The sequence below is a fragment of the Crinia signifera genome, chromosome 3 (genome assembly GCF_055691185.1).
Source record: "Crinia signifera chromosome 3, ASM5569118v1, whole genome shotgun sequence".
In the NCBI taxonomy this organism is placed as follows: domain Eukaryota; kingdom Metazoa; phylum Chordata; class Amphibia; order Anura; family Myobatrachidae; genus Crinia; species Crinia signifera.
In genome coordinates this window covers 300,632,022-300,649,581 of record NC_139219.1, presented here as the reverse complement: position 1 = coordinate 300,649,581, position 17,560 = coordinate 300,632,022, and the positions used below count along the sequence as shown (strand labels likewise).

General features: G+C 45.1%; 1 protein-coding gene across 1 annotated transcript; it reads left to right on the top strand.

Moving 5' to 3' along the window:
* The first annotated feature begins 308 nt into the window (after nucleotides 1-308).
* YWHAQ (tyrosine 3-monooxygenase/tryptophan 5-monooxygenase activation protein theta) lies at nucleotides 309-16,921 on the top strand. The gene is made up of 6 exons (XM_083178536.1): nucleotides 309-486; nucleotides 2,434-2,849; nucleotides 10,096-10,219; nucleotides 13,456-13,619; nucleotides 14,257-14,352; nucleotides 16,111-16,921. The coding sequence occupies exons 2-6, from the start codon at nucleotides 2,553-2,555 to the stop codon at nucleotides 16,171-16,173; spliced, it is 744 nt and encodes a 247-aa protein (XP_083034662.1). The 5' UTR covers nucleotides 309-486; nucleotides 2,434-2,552; the 3' UTR covers nucleotides 16,174-16,921.
* Nucleotides 16,922-17,560: the final 639 nt, after the last annotated feature.

Here is a 17,560-nt window from a genome sequence, read left to right as displayed (position 1 = left end):
TGCAGCTGCAGCTGCTGCAGGGGAGCCGGCGGCGCATCCACGCCCAGCTCTCAAGAGCGCGCGCTCAACTGGCCAGGGAGGGGCGGGAGGGGTTCAGAAGCTGCAACTCGGTTGCCACAGCGACAGTGACGTCATGCCACCCTGCACCTCATTGGAGGAAACCCCGTGGACCGAGCCGCAGCCTGTCGCTCAAACCGACCCGCCCTCCTCCTTCTCCCCCCTTTAGACCCTCCCCCTTAGTCCCGCGCTGGCCCGCGATTGGCCGGCTGCTCAGCAGGGCACGTGGAATTGGCGGGCCCCCCTCTGGGCGTCGATTGGCTGCCGCCTCTTTACCCCTCCTCTTTGCCAACGCCTGGTAATTGGGTTAGGCTGAGCCGGGTGGGAGCCTCGTACGTTGTGTAGCCTCAGTCTCCGGGCTGTCTCCTCTCCCCCCCTCTCTTTCCAGCGCCGGCCAGCGGCTCGCACGGTGTGGAGGAGCGGTGCAAGGTGAGTCTCCGCCGCTCTGCTGTTGACAGCCTGGCCTTTGGTGACACGGCGTTCCCGCCCTCCCCGCCATCATACTATCACCTCCGTGCCTCACACTGGCTGTGACAGGCACACCTAGCCTGCTGCTGCTGTGCCTCCTGGTGTGGGTCCCTGGCTGCCCCTGTGTATACCTACACCTGGTGTGAGTAGCACATGTGCCGCCCGTGTGTGACAGTCACACCGCCCCCACCCATGTCCTGTGCCTATCCCCAGGTGCATGCGGTGCGGAAGGGGGAGCCAGCATGCGGTGTGTGGCCTCCTGCAGCCCAGGGTAATGCAGGGAGAGATGATCCTTAGCCTCTAGGTATTATTTATTACATGTATAGCGCCTGCATATGCCGGTGCAGCTTACTACTGCAGGGAGACCATCATCTGTCCTCTATATAGAAGGTAGAGAATGATCCAGAGCGTGTGATCCTCCATCTCCGGATACTGTGGGTAGGGCATAGTTTGTGTGACTGTGTAGGACTATCTGTAGGCATTGCAGATATTTGCTAAGAGTGCATGCTGTGTGGCTGGCATCCTGCGGAACTACACATCCCAGCATGCCTTGCCACAGTTGCAGCATGCCTCAACTGTAATAAAACTGTTGGGAAATGTAGTTCGACCGCAGCTGGTGTACCACAGGATGCCTACCCCTCATGTGTGGTTTCCTCCACCTCCCTGGATATTTTGCAGGTAGCTGATCCAGCATGTAATGTGTGGAATCCTCCACCTCTCTGTTGGAGGGGGATGATGATCCAGTGTGTGGACCTCTGGATATTGTAAGTTGGTATCTTCCAGGGCATGGCGTGTGAGATCCTTCACCATTGGGTATTGCAGGTAGCTGATCAGTGTGTAATGTGTGGGCTCCCTCACATCTGTATATTGGAAGTACATGGTGTAGTGCTTGGTGGGCCTCCGCCCACAGCTGGATATTCCGGTGTACACCACCTTTTATAAAATGCCATGCTGTCCCTCCAGTGGTAGGAGGGCAATTCACAGGCATGGAGATGTATATTATATTGCATTGTCACCCGAAGCACTACTTGTGTCCTGTATTCTGCATATATCAGTGTTTGGTTGTACATCAGTTTGTTCAGTGCTATTTTTAATTACGGTACTGTTCTTGGTTCTATGAATGTTCTAGACTAGAGCGTCAGACTTGCACGTGTATGTCTGTCATGGAGTAGTGTTTAATGGGAATCTAATGGATCACTAGTGCCCGCATGTCTCGTGTAATGTCCCTGACATGTATCTTTATAGGAGCTTATTTTATCTTTATCGCTGATGGATTTTGGTATGTGTTGCCTTTCTAGGAGGATCTGAGCATTTCTCTATGAGGCTACACATTGTCACAGGGTGCTCCAGGAGTCTGGCATGTCCTGTGAATCTGGTTGTGCATTGCCGGAAAGCCTGGCTCCCCTAAGGGGTGGGAGTAATAGAGGGAGAGGCAGCCAGGGCGGTGTTCATCCAGGCAGCCTAGAGACAAAAGGCAGGGCAGCCGATTGATTCCTTCTCCTCCCCTAGTGTGATTTCAGAGACTGAGCTCCTCCTGCTACTGACTCACGCTGTTAAATAATTTGGCAAGGAGACTTTCCCTTTACTGTTTAGGGTGAGCTAAGTTTATCTTCCTATATGACCGACCTATTGTCCGTAATGCAGCTTTCATCATATGGAGATTGTAGATATTGCATGTCCAGAGATTCAGACTGTGTGTCAAGGATGGCATATGTACTAGAATTCCCTTTTATTTGTGCCTTGGTATGCACATGAAGCAGAAGTCACCTGCCTGTGGTTGCAGCACTATTCCCAGAACTATCCCAATGTGTATACTTAAACACCTGTGTGTACAATGCTTCATAAAATGACACACCTGAGTGTATATTCCTTGATCCGGTTAACCTGACTGTATTTTACCTCTTACAGGTTTCGCTGCCTGCTTGTGCTTTGCCTATACCTACAGCTCCGCCCTTGAGCCCCATCTCCACTATACTTTTCACTAGGGTTTTTTTCTCCTCTACTCTGCACTTAAATCCACTCAAGCCATGGCAGACAAAACCGATATGATCCAGAAGGCCAAGCTGGCTGAACAAGCTGAGCGTTATGACGATATGGCGGCCAACATGAAGGCTGTGACGGAATGTGGCGAAGAGCTTTCCAACGAAGAAAGGAACCTTCTTTCTGTGGCCTATAAGAACGTGGTTGGCGCAAGGAGGTCCGCTTGGAGGGTCGTCTCCAGTATCGAGCAGAAGACGGAGTGCTCGGATAAGAAGCTCCAGCTGGTTAAAGAGTACAGGGAGAAAATAGAGAGTGAGCTCAAGTCTATATGTGAAACTGTTCTGGTAAGTTGGTGACCTGTATCATTTAAAAGGAAATCGCTCCCAAGATAAAGCATGCCTTATAGCTGTAGGTGGGACTGTACAGTCTTATTGGCAGTAGAATAGTAAGCAAAAGGGGATTACCCTGTGACATAGATGAGTCTCAGCAGCTACTTCTGGGCCTGTGAGCTTCATGCAGCTTTGATTCAGTGTCGTGAGTCGATTATTCTCCATACATACAGTGTTTAATAGGCTCAAGATCCACGTTAGACACCCAAAGGATATAATTCTACACGCTGCAATTTGTGTACTTTATTTATTTATTTATTTATTTATTTTAATATGCATTTAGTAACTGAAGCACAGATACACTCGTCTCCTTATTTACAGAGCTTGGTCTAAAGCTTTTACCTTCCTGGGACACCTATTACCAGTGTCTGGAATGCAGGCTATTTGCATAATGAAATACTGATGTCACTAGCTGACTGCTGCATTCTGAGCACTGTAAGACCTGAAATGAATTACTAGCGTTTGTCCTATGCGCCACTAATACCTGATACTAGTGAACACTTTGGAGAATTGCAGTTTTGTAGCATTCTGAAGAATTCCTGTTATCTCATGGTATCATACTCTTGTATTTATCTGCACCAGAAGTTTTTGTGGGCCCCCATGAATGGGAGCAGCCTGCAAGTAAAGGCAGCCAATTGGAAGGCTGGAAGCTTGGCTGACTAGTGTTGACTTGTAACTGGCTAAAGTGCAACTGGGAGTATGATTTATTAGATTCTCTCATTAAACAGTGTAGACTTTGAGAATTACTGGAGACCTTGCATTAAACCCTACAGTGCAAGTCACTTTTCCATGGATCTAACTTTCAACTGTCTTTGCCAGGTGTACTTGAGAAATTAGTTTTGTGATATCTCTCCTTGGTAGTATGTTAGGTGTTACACACAATTGTCTGTCATCCTCTTCGGTTATGATCATGTGACTTAGATTTTCACCACTTGGTCCACTATCTGTGACATTCGTCTGTTCTATGCTGATGTCATATACCTTGACTTATGTAGTGAAGTCATTCTGTTATCTATGTTTGAACTCAAAGTAATGTTACAATGGTCTAATGTGTCCCAAAATTGCATTTGATTAATCAGTGCCATATAGAACTTTTTTTTTTTTTTGTGGGGATGGGGCGCGGTTGTTATGTTCTATATGTGGTGGTGTAGGTCGGCTTCGAAGTTGCCCACGTGCCTATTGGCAGCTGCCAGGCCTGGTTTTGGCAAACCTCCTAGATTGTATACTAGGTTATATATGGTGAAACACACCTCAGAGACCATGCAGTTCCTCTTTCCTGCCTGGTGTCACTCTCTGGTGTGGTACTTCTAGCACAGTTTCGTCTGCTGAAACACAGATCAGCAGAGTGACATCAAAGGCAGGAAAGATGAACTGCCCAGATTTTGAAAGGTGCATGGTGCTAGAATGAACATGATATTCAGACCGCTCTGGACGAACAACCATGGCGCCCCAAGGTGCCTAGGCACACAGTGTAGGAACCACAGACTTCTGGTGGCCATGCACTAGTGTGATTTCTCGCAGCCGTGTATGGCCATTCCATCCCCTTTAAGCTGCCCGGGACCTTCCCGGGTGGCAGGAGCATGCTGTCCTTTGACATGATGTATTGCATGTGACCCCCATTCCCCACCCCTAAGAGGGGGTCCAGGTCAGAAGTCTGATGTGCAAGCAAGTCCAGCTCTGATCCCATGCGAACAGGTCTGCGGATCGGATGGGTTTCAAACGCATGCAATATTTGGCTAATTTCACTCAAATTTTCATGTCCCGAACTGTCAGAATCAGGAGAAATCTGCCCATTAGACAAGTTCATGGGGGGGGGCTTTATATGCACAGAGGCCCTACTACACGGAGCCCCACCTCCCTGCTACCAAGCTTCAGTTGCACTGGAAATTCTTGTAGTCTGGAAGTCTCCATCCTCTCCCTCTCTCGGTAAATGTTACTTGTCCAATATGCTGCTTGGTAAGTACTGCAGTCTGGTGTGGCATGCAATGAATGCAGAGGGATATTCTATGTTTGAAGTCACGGTATCACAGCCTATCCTCAGTATCTGTCTGCATTGTGCCGGCTGCCCTCATGTTAGCAGTGCAGTGGTGGCACCATCTGACTGCTGGATCAATAATCATTGGAGCAGCATAAATCTTGCTGTCTGTAGCACTGCAGTAACTGGCCTGCTGCAGACAGTGTCAGCAAACACTACTAAGGCAGAGTACTATATGCTGCTAGAGTGGGATGGGTTTGGTTCCATGCAGTGATTTCTTTAACCACTTAGCTGCCTCTGTCCAGACTTTATTTTGAAGAGAAATGGGCATTATAGTATAAAATTTCACACAGCAGCGTTCTTAGTAATACGCCTTTTTTGTGTGTAAAGTAATTATTTATTTTACAGTTTCTTATATAGCGCATCAGCTTCTGTTGCGCTTTACAATAGTAGACAGTGATACAACAAACTGGGTAACTACAGACAGACTTGGGGACATGTTTCTCTACTGTTCCTGTACTGCTACTATTCAGCATGGTTGGGAATACTGTATTCCATGGGAACAGGCCAGGTAGAAGTGTTTTATTTGTTTGACATGTACACCTTACACTGGAATGAGGTTCTTTGGTGATTTCTAAGAAAGTTATGTACAGTACAATCGCAGAAACGCCCCAGTCCCACAAACCACACATTAACAGAAGCCTGAAATGCTGTTTGTAGAGGTAATGTCCTATAAACTGCATCATGATGGGAGAATCGGGATACCTTATGCCTTGGGTAATATGCTATTCAGTTTTCATTTATTTTTAAATTTATCATCTTTATTCTACCCCAAGAGATGACTTAGTATATTCTCTAAGCAGCATACATACAGATGATGCAGACGGTCAGGATAGCATCACCGGCAGGGATAACAGATGGGTCATTTAGGTCTAATTATGATATGGCCTATATTTGTTTTTTGTTTATTTTGGACCTACCCTTGTCTAACGAAGTGATGGACAACAGACCACCACCTAGTCTTCATCCGTGTCTTATTGACGCCGAGAGTGTAGTTAGACAGAGCAACGGCCTTACCCATAATGTAGGCATGTCACCCATTGAATTGTATCGGGTACAGAGTGTTTTGCGTCCCGTCTTAGCAGGGCTATGCGAGTCCTATTTAGCGTGGCTCATGGGTGAAGTGTCAGAACTAGAAACTGATTCTTGATTTGAGTTTTTGAAATGGGGGCAGTTCAATTGTTCTGTTGCTCCCACTCTCCTGTCTAAAGTGACAGAGTGGGAGGTAATGTTCAATTGCCTGTACCGTAGAGCCCCCATACAGCTCAATTACTCTTTAAACACTCACCTAGCCGTGAATAGTGGCTAATCCTGTGTGTGGTCCTGTTTTCGGTTGCCTAAAACAGACTTTTCACCCCTTTCTCCTCACCACCTCGGGGTGCTATGATGACTCCCACAACTAATGGACATCCAAAAAGAGCAACAATTGACTTAAATGGAATGAACAGTATATAAACTACAAAGTAGATCAGAATGGAGATTGGTCTGGACATGGGATATATGTGGCTAACACAGGCTGGGTACACACCAGAACGTCAGTGATCATGAAACTATTTCCCTTTAACTTAGGGGGGGTACAAACCAGAACGATTAGGGCTCAATTCCATCAATCTGGATCCAATTCCAACCGATTGGATACAGATTGTATGTAGATTGGGCATGTTTAGGTCCAATTCCGATGCGCGTCCCCGCTGTCGTTTGGTCGTTTTACAGATCCTACCTGCTGCAGGTAGGATCTGTAAAAGATCCATTCAACTGGATACAGACTCAGACCAGATTGGATGCAGATCGTTAGCAGATTGTGTGCTCCAACAGATTGTGCGACCATCACACATTCTGCTAACGATCTACTAACAATCAGGATCGTTCTGGTGTGTACCAGGCCTAACAGTGAGCTCCTGGGCAGTATCAGGCTCACTATTTGTATAAAATGGTGCATTCGTGTCAAATGATCGGGATAGGTGGGTTGCAGGATGGATTGGCGTTTCTAAACACACAATGTTCACACGTCTGATACCCAATCGAAGGTCGATTGACTAATCTTTACTGCGGTAGGTAAAATCCGTAAAGACGAGTGGCGTGGGGTGCGCATCGGAATGATATAGTTCTGGTGTGTATGGGTACTTAAAGTACGTTGGCATGCGTTATACATAGCAAAGCCAATTACCCAACCAGCAGGTTTGACCCAGTTCATTAAGTGGAGATTTGGTTAGTGGTAATTTTTTTGTGTGCCTATTTGTGAGGTTAAAGAGAACCTGCAATACGTTACCGAATAGCTCGTCATTGAATTGAAATATCTGGAGAGTGATTGGTCTTGATCCCTGTTGATCAGCAAGCAGTTAATCTGCATCTACCACATGGTGCATCCGAAGAGCTCTCACTGTAATGGCATGACTTTGGCTGCTATATGTATATATTGAGAAGATCGTGTACTACGGACCCTATCTCTCGACTAGACTATGGTAGCAAATCCGTGTATAGTTCAGGGGGGAGCTTTGGCCCTGACCTGTTTGGACATGCTCAGCTCTTGCATAATTGGCATTTTAGTGGAACGTCTACATTAAACCTTAAACTTGGTCCGCAGGCATTTCTCGTGGCCTTCGTTGTTTTCGCCATCAGGCATTAAAGCATTTTTGCAAGGCGTTAAGTACAGATGTTGAGCATATTACTGTAATACCATTATGGTCCTTATCTGTGGCCTAATTGTACATGCAGAAGTTCGTCTGGAGTGTATTTCTCTGATCATAGCAATCTGTGTTCAGTGAAGTCATATTCTGTGTAAATGGAGGTGCGGTAGTTGATGCGATTAGGTGGCTGATATGTAACAGTCCTAGTTCATGCAAGACTTATACAGCCACAATAGTGATTAAGTAGTTGTCAGACCTGCTTTAGATTTTCTATACACATAACTGGTATCCTACTCTGTGGTGCCCGGGACGGATTCGGGCCCCTGGATACTTGTCACTAGGCACTATTGTGTGGTTATCATACAATGATCATTACTTGTCTGTATCTAGAGCAGTGTCCTGTAAATCCACACACGGCAAGTGGAGCATGTTTCGTCATGTCCTGTAAGCTTGGTGGTTGGCTTTCTCCTCTCTTTACTGTGAAGTATGTTGCACAGGATACAACGCTTCCCTTGCATGCCTGATCCCTGTGGGACACTCCCTGGCTCACACGAGACACACCCCAGTGAATTAAACCTGTGAGCAAGTTTGCAAAAAAAAAACAGTTTTACACTTAAACAGTGCTGTATTGATAAGTCTTCTAATGTAGGTCAAATCCAGTATACAGATGCATTCACCACTCAATATTGTATTGGTGAGAGGCCGGTAATTCCTAGCTGGCGCTGTGTTATTGAGCAAACCCTCCCTCTGGTCAAACCTAGTAATTCTAGTGGTAAGAGGCAGCTGCTTCAGACTGTTCTCTGCAGAGGAAAACCACATTGTGGATCTATTGTACTTCCTTACAAGGAAATGCTCCAAACTACCAATTCTAGAGTGTTGCCAACACCTTTCATCGAACTACTCTTAATTGTCCTGACAGCAGTGTAGTAGTGCAGTCATTATCAGGGCGTATTGTTTTTCTGGCTTTCCTGCACCCTCACAACAAGTCTGGGGGTTTTGTGAATTGTTTTAGAAGACAGAGCTAGAATTGCAGGCTAGGCTGCGTTGTATATTGAATTGATTGATCTGGAATAGTTCTGGGACAAGTGTTCACTGGCAATGACTGTAATTTGACGAATTTACTAGATATGGGCAGTTTGCCTGATGCATGCTAACCTTTTCCCCACTGCTAACATCCGCACCGTGCACAGAGTTGCTTTCTTGTGTATTGTAATTGCAAGGTTTTATTTTTTATTTAAAAGTACTTGTTCTGTACTGTAAAGGTCCCCATACAGTATGTGATTTGGTTTATTTATTTTCTTCATCTGATTCCGGTGTATTATGCTGAAAAATCGTCCCAAATCACGTAAATACGTGTTTGACATCCGATCTGATGTGCAGTCCCGTGCACATCGCCCGTAGTCGTATCTATAGCCATCAGCAGCACACCACTGGTGCTTTTTAGCATACGTGATGTATTGCATCTGATAAGTCCGTGTAGGTGTGCCAGTGTTGTGGCACACTTATCTACAGAGCGGGGGAAGAGCTTGGCGGGGGTTGTGACCACTTGAGTATGCACTGCAACTTTAAATACACTGTGTTGCATCCTGTTTTACATTCAGGTCTTTCTTAATATTTGTGCAACAATGCGGACTGAATTATATTCTTTCAACTATTTTAAGATGTGTTCTTTGGGTTTGCCTGACTTATCTATTAGGGAATCCCTTGATAGTCCAGTTTCTTATTGCTTGTATTCTTGATTTCGGTAATTATAGATGTACACACACCACAGATCAGAGGTACTAAACCTACCTAGCAATGGCTAAGAGTCCAAAATCATATGCCCTAGCAATCCAGTAGGACAGGAGGAAACCAACTATCTTTCTATATCTTAAAGGGTAAAGACCACCCAGGTAAATCTCCTTCGTGATTCTTTAAAAAAAAATAAAAATAAAAAACCTCCGTGCTATTGAGGTCCTTAAGTGGACTTTTTTTTTTTTTTTTTTAGTCTAAATTCAGATGCTATGTAACAAACAGTAAAAACTGGTTAGTACTCGTTTAGTTTCACGGCAGCCGATCCGATTTGTTTATTTTTATTTTTTTAACCTTTTCATAACCCCACTATCCACTGCGCATGGAGTTGATTTTATATAGTGTGGCGAGTGCAGTGAGCCACCGAGCCCGGAGCATGGCGAGCCGACGCGGATTACTGCGCTCGCCACACTATATAAAATCAACTCCATGCGTAGTGGATAGTGGTGTTAGGAACAGGTAAAAAATCGGATCGGCCGATCTATCGGCTGCCGTGGAACTAAACCAGTACCCTGTGGTTTCATTGGAAGATGTAACAAAGCCTAATAACTTTTTGTTAATTCTAGAAAGCCTCAAAGTATGGTTGACCAAGGTGTCTAATGCAGTCTACACACAGGGCGATTCAATTCCTGTGGATGACTATTACATTTGCCTAAATAGGGGGATTGTTGTAATGTAGTGTTCTATTAACTCTATCCAGCATCTATGCAGTAGTGAACTTTTTTTTTTTTTTTTTTTTTTTTTCTAGACTCTGCTTGACCAGTTCTTGATCCTCAAATCTACCCAACCAGAGAGCCAAGTGTTTTACCTGAAGATGAAGGGGGACTACTACCGATACCTGGCTGAGGTGGCCACTGCAGAAGATAGAGCCCGTGAGTGTCCACCACTGTAAACAGTGGTTCTTTGTGCAAAGAAATCTATTGCACTGGTTCATGCACTTTGGTCAATGAATGTGATGCTGTCTGAGTGGACAATCTGTTCATGTATTGATGTGGTTACATTAGTGACCATATTCAGGGCTGTATATATGTAATATTGTGCAGGCCGCCTTTTTGTTGCCTGTACTGTACACTGCCCATTTCATCAGATACATTGTAAGCTGTAATGTGATACATTTTCCAAGGTGTTAGACCTGAGCAGATAGTGTTGGCCCTAAAACCCAAGTAAAAGATGCTTGAGGGATCATTGATAGATCTGCTATTGATCATTGATAGATACACCATACGTCATTAATAAGCTAAACTCACTGTCAGTGCTTCAGAACCGCTCCGTGTGATATTGGATATGTTTTGTAATGCTCACTAAGTTGTGGGTAAGAAAAGCTCCTGCATTTTCCAAGTGGTACTGAAGAGCACCGCTTACCATAGGGATGAATTCCACAGCTGCTGTTAAATGTAGTCCTGCCCTGCTGTTTTTCCCCCTGATCCGCTTGACAGACTAATACACTAGGGCGACTTGTCCTAAGGACAAGTCCGCCCCGATTTCCCCGGCAGCTCCCTGGGGGAGCTTGATAAGATTTGGCACTTTTTGCCAAATTTTTACATGTGATAAATCGGATGCGACTTATCACACGTAAACCCGGGGCGCAGCAGGGGAGGGGGGACCGGAGACTCAGCAGCGGCGGGAGCATAGTAAAAAAAAAAAAAAAAAAATCCTATTCAAAATCTGGGCGGCCGCTGATTGGCTGAGCTCAGCCAATCAGCGGCTGCCCAGTCTTTTGAATAGGATTTTTTCTATTCTCCCTCTCGCCGCAGGGTCCGGTGTAGCGGTGGGAGTAAATCCTGTTTCAAATGCTGAGCTGCGGCGACGCTGCTGGTGGGGTGTGCTGCTAGAAGGGCGGGGGACAGTGACGGGGAGGCGGGTGCTGAGAGGAAGAAAAAAGCCCATACAATGAATGGGCAGCCTGTGATTGGCTGAGCGCTCTCAGCCAATTGCTAACTGGCTGAGTGCTGTCCCCCGCAGCGTCCGCACTCCGCTGCCTCTGCCCTACTAGCAGCGTCCCAGCCACCCTGCTCCCTCCACCTGCCCCGCTGCACATAAGATTTAGCAAATCTTATGTGCAGCCGGTCCGAGACTGATCCGATGCGCACGGGACCACGCATCGGGTCGGACTGGGTGTCTTGACATGTGATTTGGCCCGATTTCACTGCCTGATCTATCTGAATCGGGTGAAATCTGGACCAAATCGCATAGTGTATGGGGGCCTTAAAACCTCAGATGACTGACCTGTTGCTGTTCTGTTTAGTAGAATGGTGTTTACTTGGCTATACACAAAGAAATGCAGTGGACCTGGGGGTTAATTTAAGGCTAGATTGCAGGGCAAAAGTTTTTGTTTTTTTCCCGTAATGCGGGTGGTGCAGAGTTAGATTTGGATGGGGTGTGTTACAACTGAAATCTTAATTGCAATGTAAAAATTACGCAGGCTAAGTTAAATCTACCAGCTTAAAGGACGTCGCCATGACGTGACCCGCTGCAACAGAGGCAGCAGCCAGGTCTGAACATGGGATTTCTAATAGACACTTGCTGGTGCTCTACAGTACTCTAGCTATGGATTGTGGCATGGCTAGTAACAGTGTGAGTCTGCTGACAGATGGAACATCTGTCCTGAATAACTATTGTCTGGTGTATGGAAATACAACCTGGATGATCTGGTTTGATTGTGAAAGGTGTCGGTTCCTACTGGTAGCCATACAGCGAATGGATGTTGCTTGTATACTTTGAATTGATATGCTGACCTATGAAACTTGTTAATGTTGGTCATGGAGGCCAGATGGGAGGGTACAATGGTCCAATCTGGAGGTTACCTGTGATTGGATGAGGGTCTTGGTAGCAACCAGGTTGAGAGAAGGTTTGATCATGGAACATCTTTATATAAAGATCTATGAATCCCTGCAATGGGCATTTCTGTGTTCCATTTTAGATAATTGGCACATGCCCCATACAATGTGTTTTGTATGGTGCTGCCATAACCGAATACTACATCTTGATATGCACACTAAGGCTATTGCATCTGTAGCCATGGTGTCTTCTGTGGTGATACAGTTACTAGTATCTGCCCTACCCACCCATGATATAGTAGCCTATAAGGACTGAGACACCCACTATTGGCATCTTGCACACTAATCCAGCACTATGGCAGATGCAGTTTCCCTCTCTGGCTGTGGGTCTGGGGGTGCAGCTGCTTTTGCTCACACTACTTTCACTGATAAACTACGATCTGTCTCCGGGTCACTGCCCAGGAATGCAGACCACTTTGACAAGCTGATTGCAACAGCATTTTTGTACTGTGTAAAGGTCCATACGTGTATGGACAGCAATGATTGCCCTAATCGCTGCGGGGAAAGCCACTCTGTGCATACACACTGAGCAGCTTCCTCCCCCCCCCCCCCCCCCCCCCCCCCCCTTGCCCGGCACCAACTGAGGGGGGAGGGGGGGACGATGTTGCAGAGCGCTATACTAAGCTGTCCTGAAAGCTGCTCATTTGCTGGTATAACCAGCAGATGAGCGGCTTTCCTGGCGATGTTGCGGGAGCGCGCAGCAGCTCATCGCCAGGCCATACACACTGGGCGGTTCAGCTGAAAGCCGCTCAAACCTCCTGTTTTGAGCCATTTTCCACTCAGTCGCCCAGTGTGTATGGGCCTTAAGGCTCTATATGTATGAATGCCGCATGTATGAACATATGACAGTAAAGACTACATCTGCACACCAGCTAGGTGATCTGGGGAATGTGACAGTAATGACTACAGCTGTGCACCAGCTAGGGGATCTGGGGAATGTGACAGTTAGTAATGACTACAGCTGTGCACCAGCTAGGTGATCTGGGGAATGTGACAGTAATGACTACAGCTGTGCACCAGCTAGGGGATATGGGAAATGTGGACCTGTTGGTAGATCTCAAGGACCGGTTTGGCCTCCCCCTGGTGCTAGGCATGCATCATGGGGGTATGATCTTTCCCGCATGCAAACCACTGCACTGCCTGAACATTGCCATTGTATGCTCCTCTGGGTTGGGCTCTGAAAGCTGCGTGTGTGATGCATTTGATATAGGGGTGGAAGGTGTTTGTTTGCTGTAGCACCATGTAATCCCTGGTTGTCTGTCTTTAAACAGGTGCAATACAAGACTCGCAAGAAGCTTATCAAGAAGCATTTGACATCAGCAAGCAGAAGATGCAGCCCACACACCCCATCCGCTTGGGCTTGGCCCTGAATTTTTCTGTCTTCTACTACGAAATTCTTAATAGTCCAGAAAAGGCCTGTTCGCTAGCTAAGACCGTAAGTGCTGGGGGGTGGAGTAACAATGAATCTTATTATATGGTAGCTTTTGTTTTATAGAATATCAATTAAAAAAATATTTTAATGACAAGATTTTAACCCATTCTGTGCTTAATAAGCATGGGGCAGTGCCTCCATATAATCTGTAGTCCCATTTTCCTGCAACAGACGTGTAACAGATAAAACCTCCAGTTTACTAGCACCCTCTGATCTCTCACGTTAGACGGGAGGTTGGGTACACAAACTATTGAATTTCCCCAAGGCCCTGACAACTGGGTACGGCGCTTATAAGGCTTATTTTGATTAGTGAAACTGCAATGCATGACTGTATCGGTAGTTACAATAGTTGTGACCGTTTTCCATTCCAGAAACTGAACACTTTGCAATTGAAAACCCTTCCTTATCTAACCCCCACCCCCACCCCCTCCTCCTAGTTTGGTGAACTAGTGTGTGTAAAAAAAAAAACTTGTGTGGTTGCCATGAACGGTTACCAGTGCCACATAGGGGCCAAATCTAGTACAAACCTTACTTGGTGTTAATTATTTCAAAAGATGTATTCTAGCGTTTATACAAGTCTCAAACAGGATAAACTTTACAGTTGATAAACTTCAAAGGTGTTTTTTTTTTTTCATTTCAGGCATTTGATGAAGCCATTGCAGAACTTGACACCCTCAACGAAGAATCCTACAAAGACAGCACCCTTATCATGCAATTGCTTAGAGACAACCTAACAGTGAGTGTTTGTGTTATGCCAGATTCACCACTGAATTAAGCTCTTTATGAAAGGTCACATGTTTCCTATGGTATTTACTGTATCAGTGGTGTGTTCTTTCTGCTCTGATAATGTGACACTAGAATGATGTCAGTCACCCCAGTGACTGTTCCACTGCTTACTATGCAAATGAAGTGAGCTGGCCTGTGGGCGACGGTCCTGTCCCTAGTGTATCAGACAGGAACCCTTGTTAAGGCATCTATATTTGCACTGGTTCCTATGTTTTCGGGGGAAGGATTTGGTGAGGATTTTGTTATGTGGCAGTTGGTTTCCCAGTTGTACTACATAGCTGGTTTGGATTTGCAGTGCTCCGACTAAAATGGGTGACTTTTGTATTAAATGGGTTAAAGAGTTAGCGGTATTTTTATATGAATCTGATTTGGTTTAACCATTTATTCCAGCTAATGTGGGACTACATGACACAATGTCCACCCGCAGTCATGGGTGTGATGTCGATTTCTACATGCATTAGCATTAAGAGAGCCACTAGCAAGAGGGACCACTGTAATAATCTTTGCCTATGTCCTGACTTACAGTAACTGGGACTGATTCCTGCTAGAATAGATTTGTTTTGTACTTTTGTTAGTTGGGCACCCACTATAGTTCGCTCATACCCCCACTATCCATGTCTGCGCGGAGTTGATCTTATATAGTGTGGCGAGCCACCGTGCCCAAAGCGTGGCGAGCGTACGCGGAAAACTAAGCAAATAGCTTAGTGGGTGCCCAACTAACCTATAAGTACCATTTTGTTTTATTATAGTTTGATCTGTTCAGCCTGGACTAGGTCTGGTTATCGCTTCTAGACGATGAAGCCATGATGACTGGTGGTTGAGCCTGAAGAATTTATTTACTTCGGAGGGGGAGGTTAAAATTAACTATACAAAGTAATTAAGTTCTGCCTGAAAGAGGCAATGAACTGTTCTGGAAAGGTTTAGAGATTCCACCGGCACGATGTATCTTTTCCCTCGTATTGCCTAAGGCAGGCATTCCGGTCCTCAAGGCACGCCAACAGTGCAGGTTTTGAAGATATCCAGGCTTCAGCACAGATGGATTAATCAGAATCACTCGGGTACTAATTAAGTCACCTGTGCTCAAGCCTGGATATCTTCAAAACCTGCATTGTTGGTGTGCCTTGAGGACCGTGGTTGGGAATGCCTGGCCTAAGGTGTCAGGGATAAAGTGCAATGGAAGCACTACTGTAACCAGCCAGGTATCACTGTCATGCCCAGTAACATGGGGGGGAGGGGGGATTTATTGTATAGCAAATTCATGCACTAGGTTTATGGATTTTTATTGAATTAAATGGTAAAAAAAAGCTAATTTCTGGGGTATTCACTGAAGCACCAAAGCAGGCAGTGACACCCTTGGCAGGAATGAGGAACTGCATGGATTTTAAAAGGTGCCGGGTTCTAGAATGAACGCTATAGTGTTATTATCAGGTGTATTTAGGGTGGGAATAAAGACGCGGTTTAAAAAACGCAAATACCATTTTTTTTTTTTTTTTTTTTTTATGGCATTGTGAGCAGCTACAGAAATACGATTCTATTCCACTTCTCCCCTATATAATTTACAGCCCTAGCGCCGTAATAGACAAATGAGCTTCTATTTCGAGAATTGGTCAACTTTGTATAACCCAGTACTACAGATGTCATTGTACGTAGCTGTTAGATGTGTGCAGGTTGGTGTCCTGTCTGACGGTCTTTTTATTCCTTTTTTTAGTTATGGACCTCTGATGCTGCAGGAGAGGAAAACGACGCAGGGGAGCAAGCCGAAAATAACTAACTCGTGCCGCAGGCACCGTCCCTTTTTACACGTCTCCATTCCTAATCGCTCCACATGGATTTTCTATAGCACAGAAAGTCCATCCATGTGTAACGGAAATAAAGTTTAGTCTCTTCACACTGCAGCTTTGGGAGAACTCCATTCCCCCTTTTTGTTTTGGAATTTTTTTGTTATGGTTTTTGTGTGCGGTTACTGCTGTAGAGAAGTATTAATGGTTTCACCTCATGTAAAAAAAAAAAAATATGCACATAAGATTCTATCAAACACTTATGTTGAGGACTTTCTAATATTTAAATAAAAAAGAAAAAAATTGAAACCACCAGTTTCTGCAACAGACTTCTTGTGTATTATAATGTAAAATGTATGAAAGAAATGTAGCTTACGGCCTAACTTGGTTGTGTTGCTTCTAATTTTCCCGGGAAATATCACTCTCCTTTTTTTGTTTTTTGTTAATCCATAAATGTTTTCTTGATCTGAAAATCATTTATTCCCCCCCCCTTTTTTTTTTTTTTTTTTAACAAATGTCCAAACTGTGTATCCTGGGGTGGTAAAGGTCCTTTGCAAATTTGGGGTGCACATATAGAATTACACTGCTGCTGGCAGAGTATAACCCATTCTACCTAGCTGCCACGGGATCATCGCATCTTAGGCTGCGGATAACTATGGAATTCTCTAGTAAGATTTTATTCTTTTTGCTGCTGTTCCGTTGACAAACCTCTGCCTACTCCAATAAATCTTCATTACACTCCTGGTCTTGTTGTCCTTGTGTTCACTTAATTATACATCTCTAATTGATTGTCTGCTACCTTGAATGTATTGAAGAAATGAGATGGGTAGAACCTCCTCTTTATTTTTTTTGGGTGACCCTTCATTACACATGGGGTTAGTGACTGTTGGCGGCATCAGCACTTCGAGCTAATGATCTAGCAGTAAAAAAAAAGCTGCTGCTCTCCAACCCATCATATTGGGGGGCTGATGTAAAATGTGCAGAGAATTAAGCTGGGCATACATCAAGGCGATTTGGTCCGATTTCGTTTCGATTGCGACCAATCGGCCCGTTAAATCGGACCAAATCGCCTCTCCCTGAAATGTAGTCGGGTCCGATGCGCGGTCCAGATCTCCTCACAGAATCACAAGTGAAGTAATTAGCTCCACCTGTGGATCATTTAAAATGTACTACAAGTCAGACTGGAGAAGAAAGATGAATCTTTGTTGGCACTTTTATAAAAAAAAAAAAAAAAAATTCAATAAAAATAAATTTGATAAAGTGCCCCAACAAAGATTCATCTTTCTTCTCCAGTCCGACTTGTATTACTACTTTATGACTCTGGGGAGCGCCACCAACAAGGGAACTGACAAGGACACTGTAGGTCCATATATTATAAAC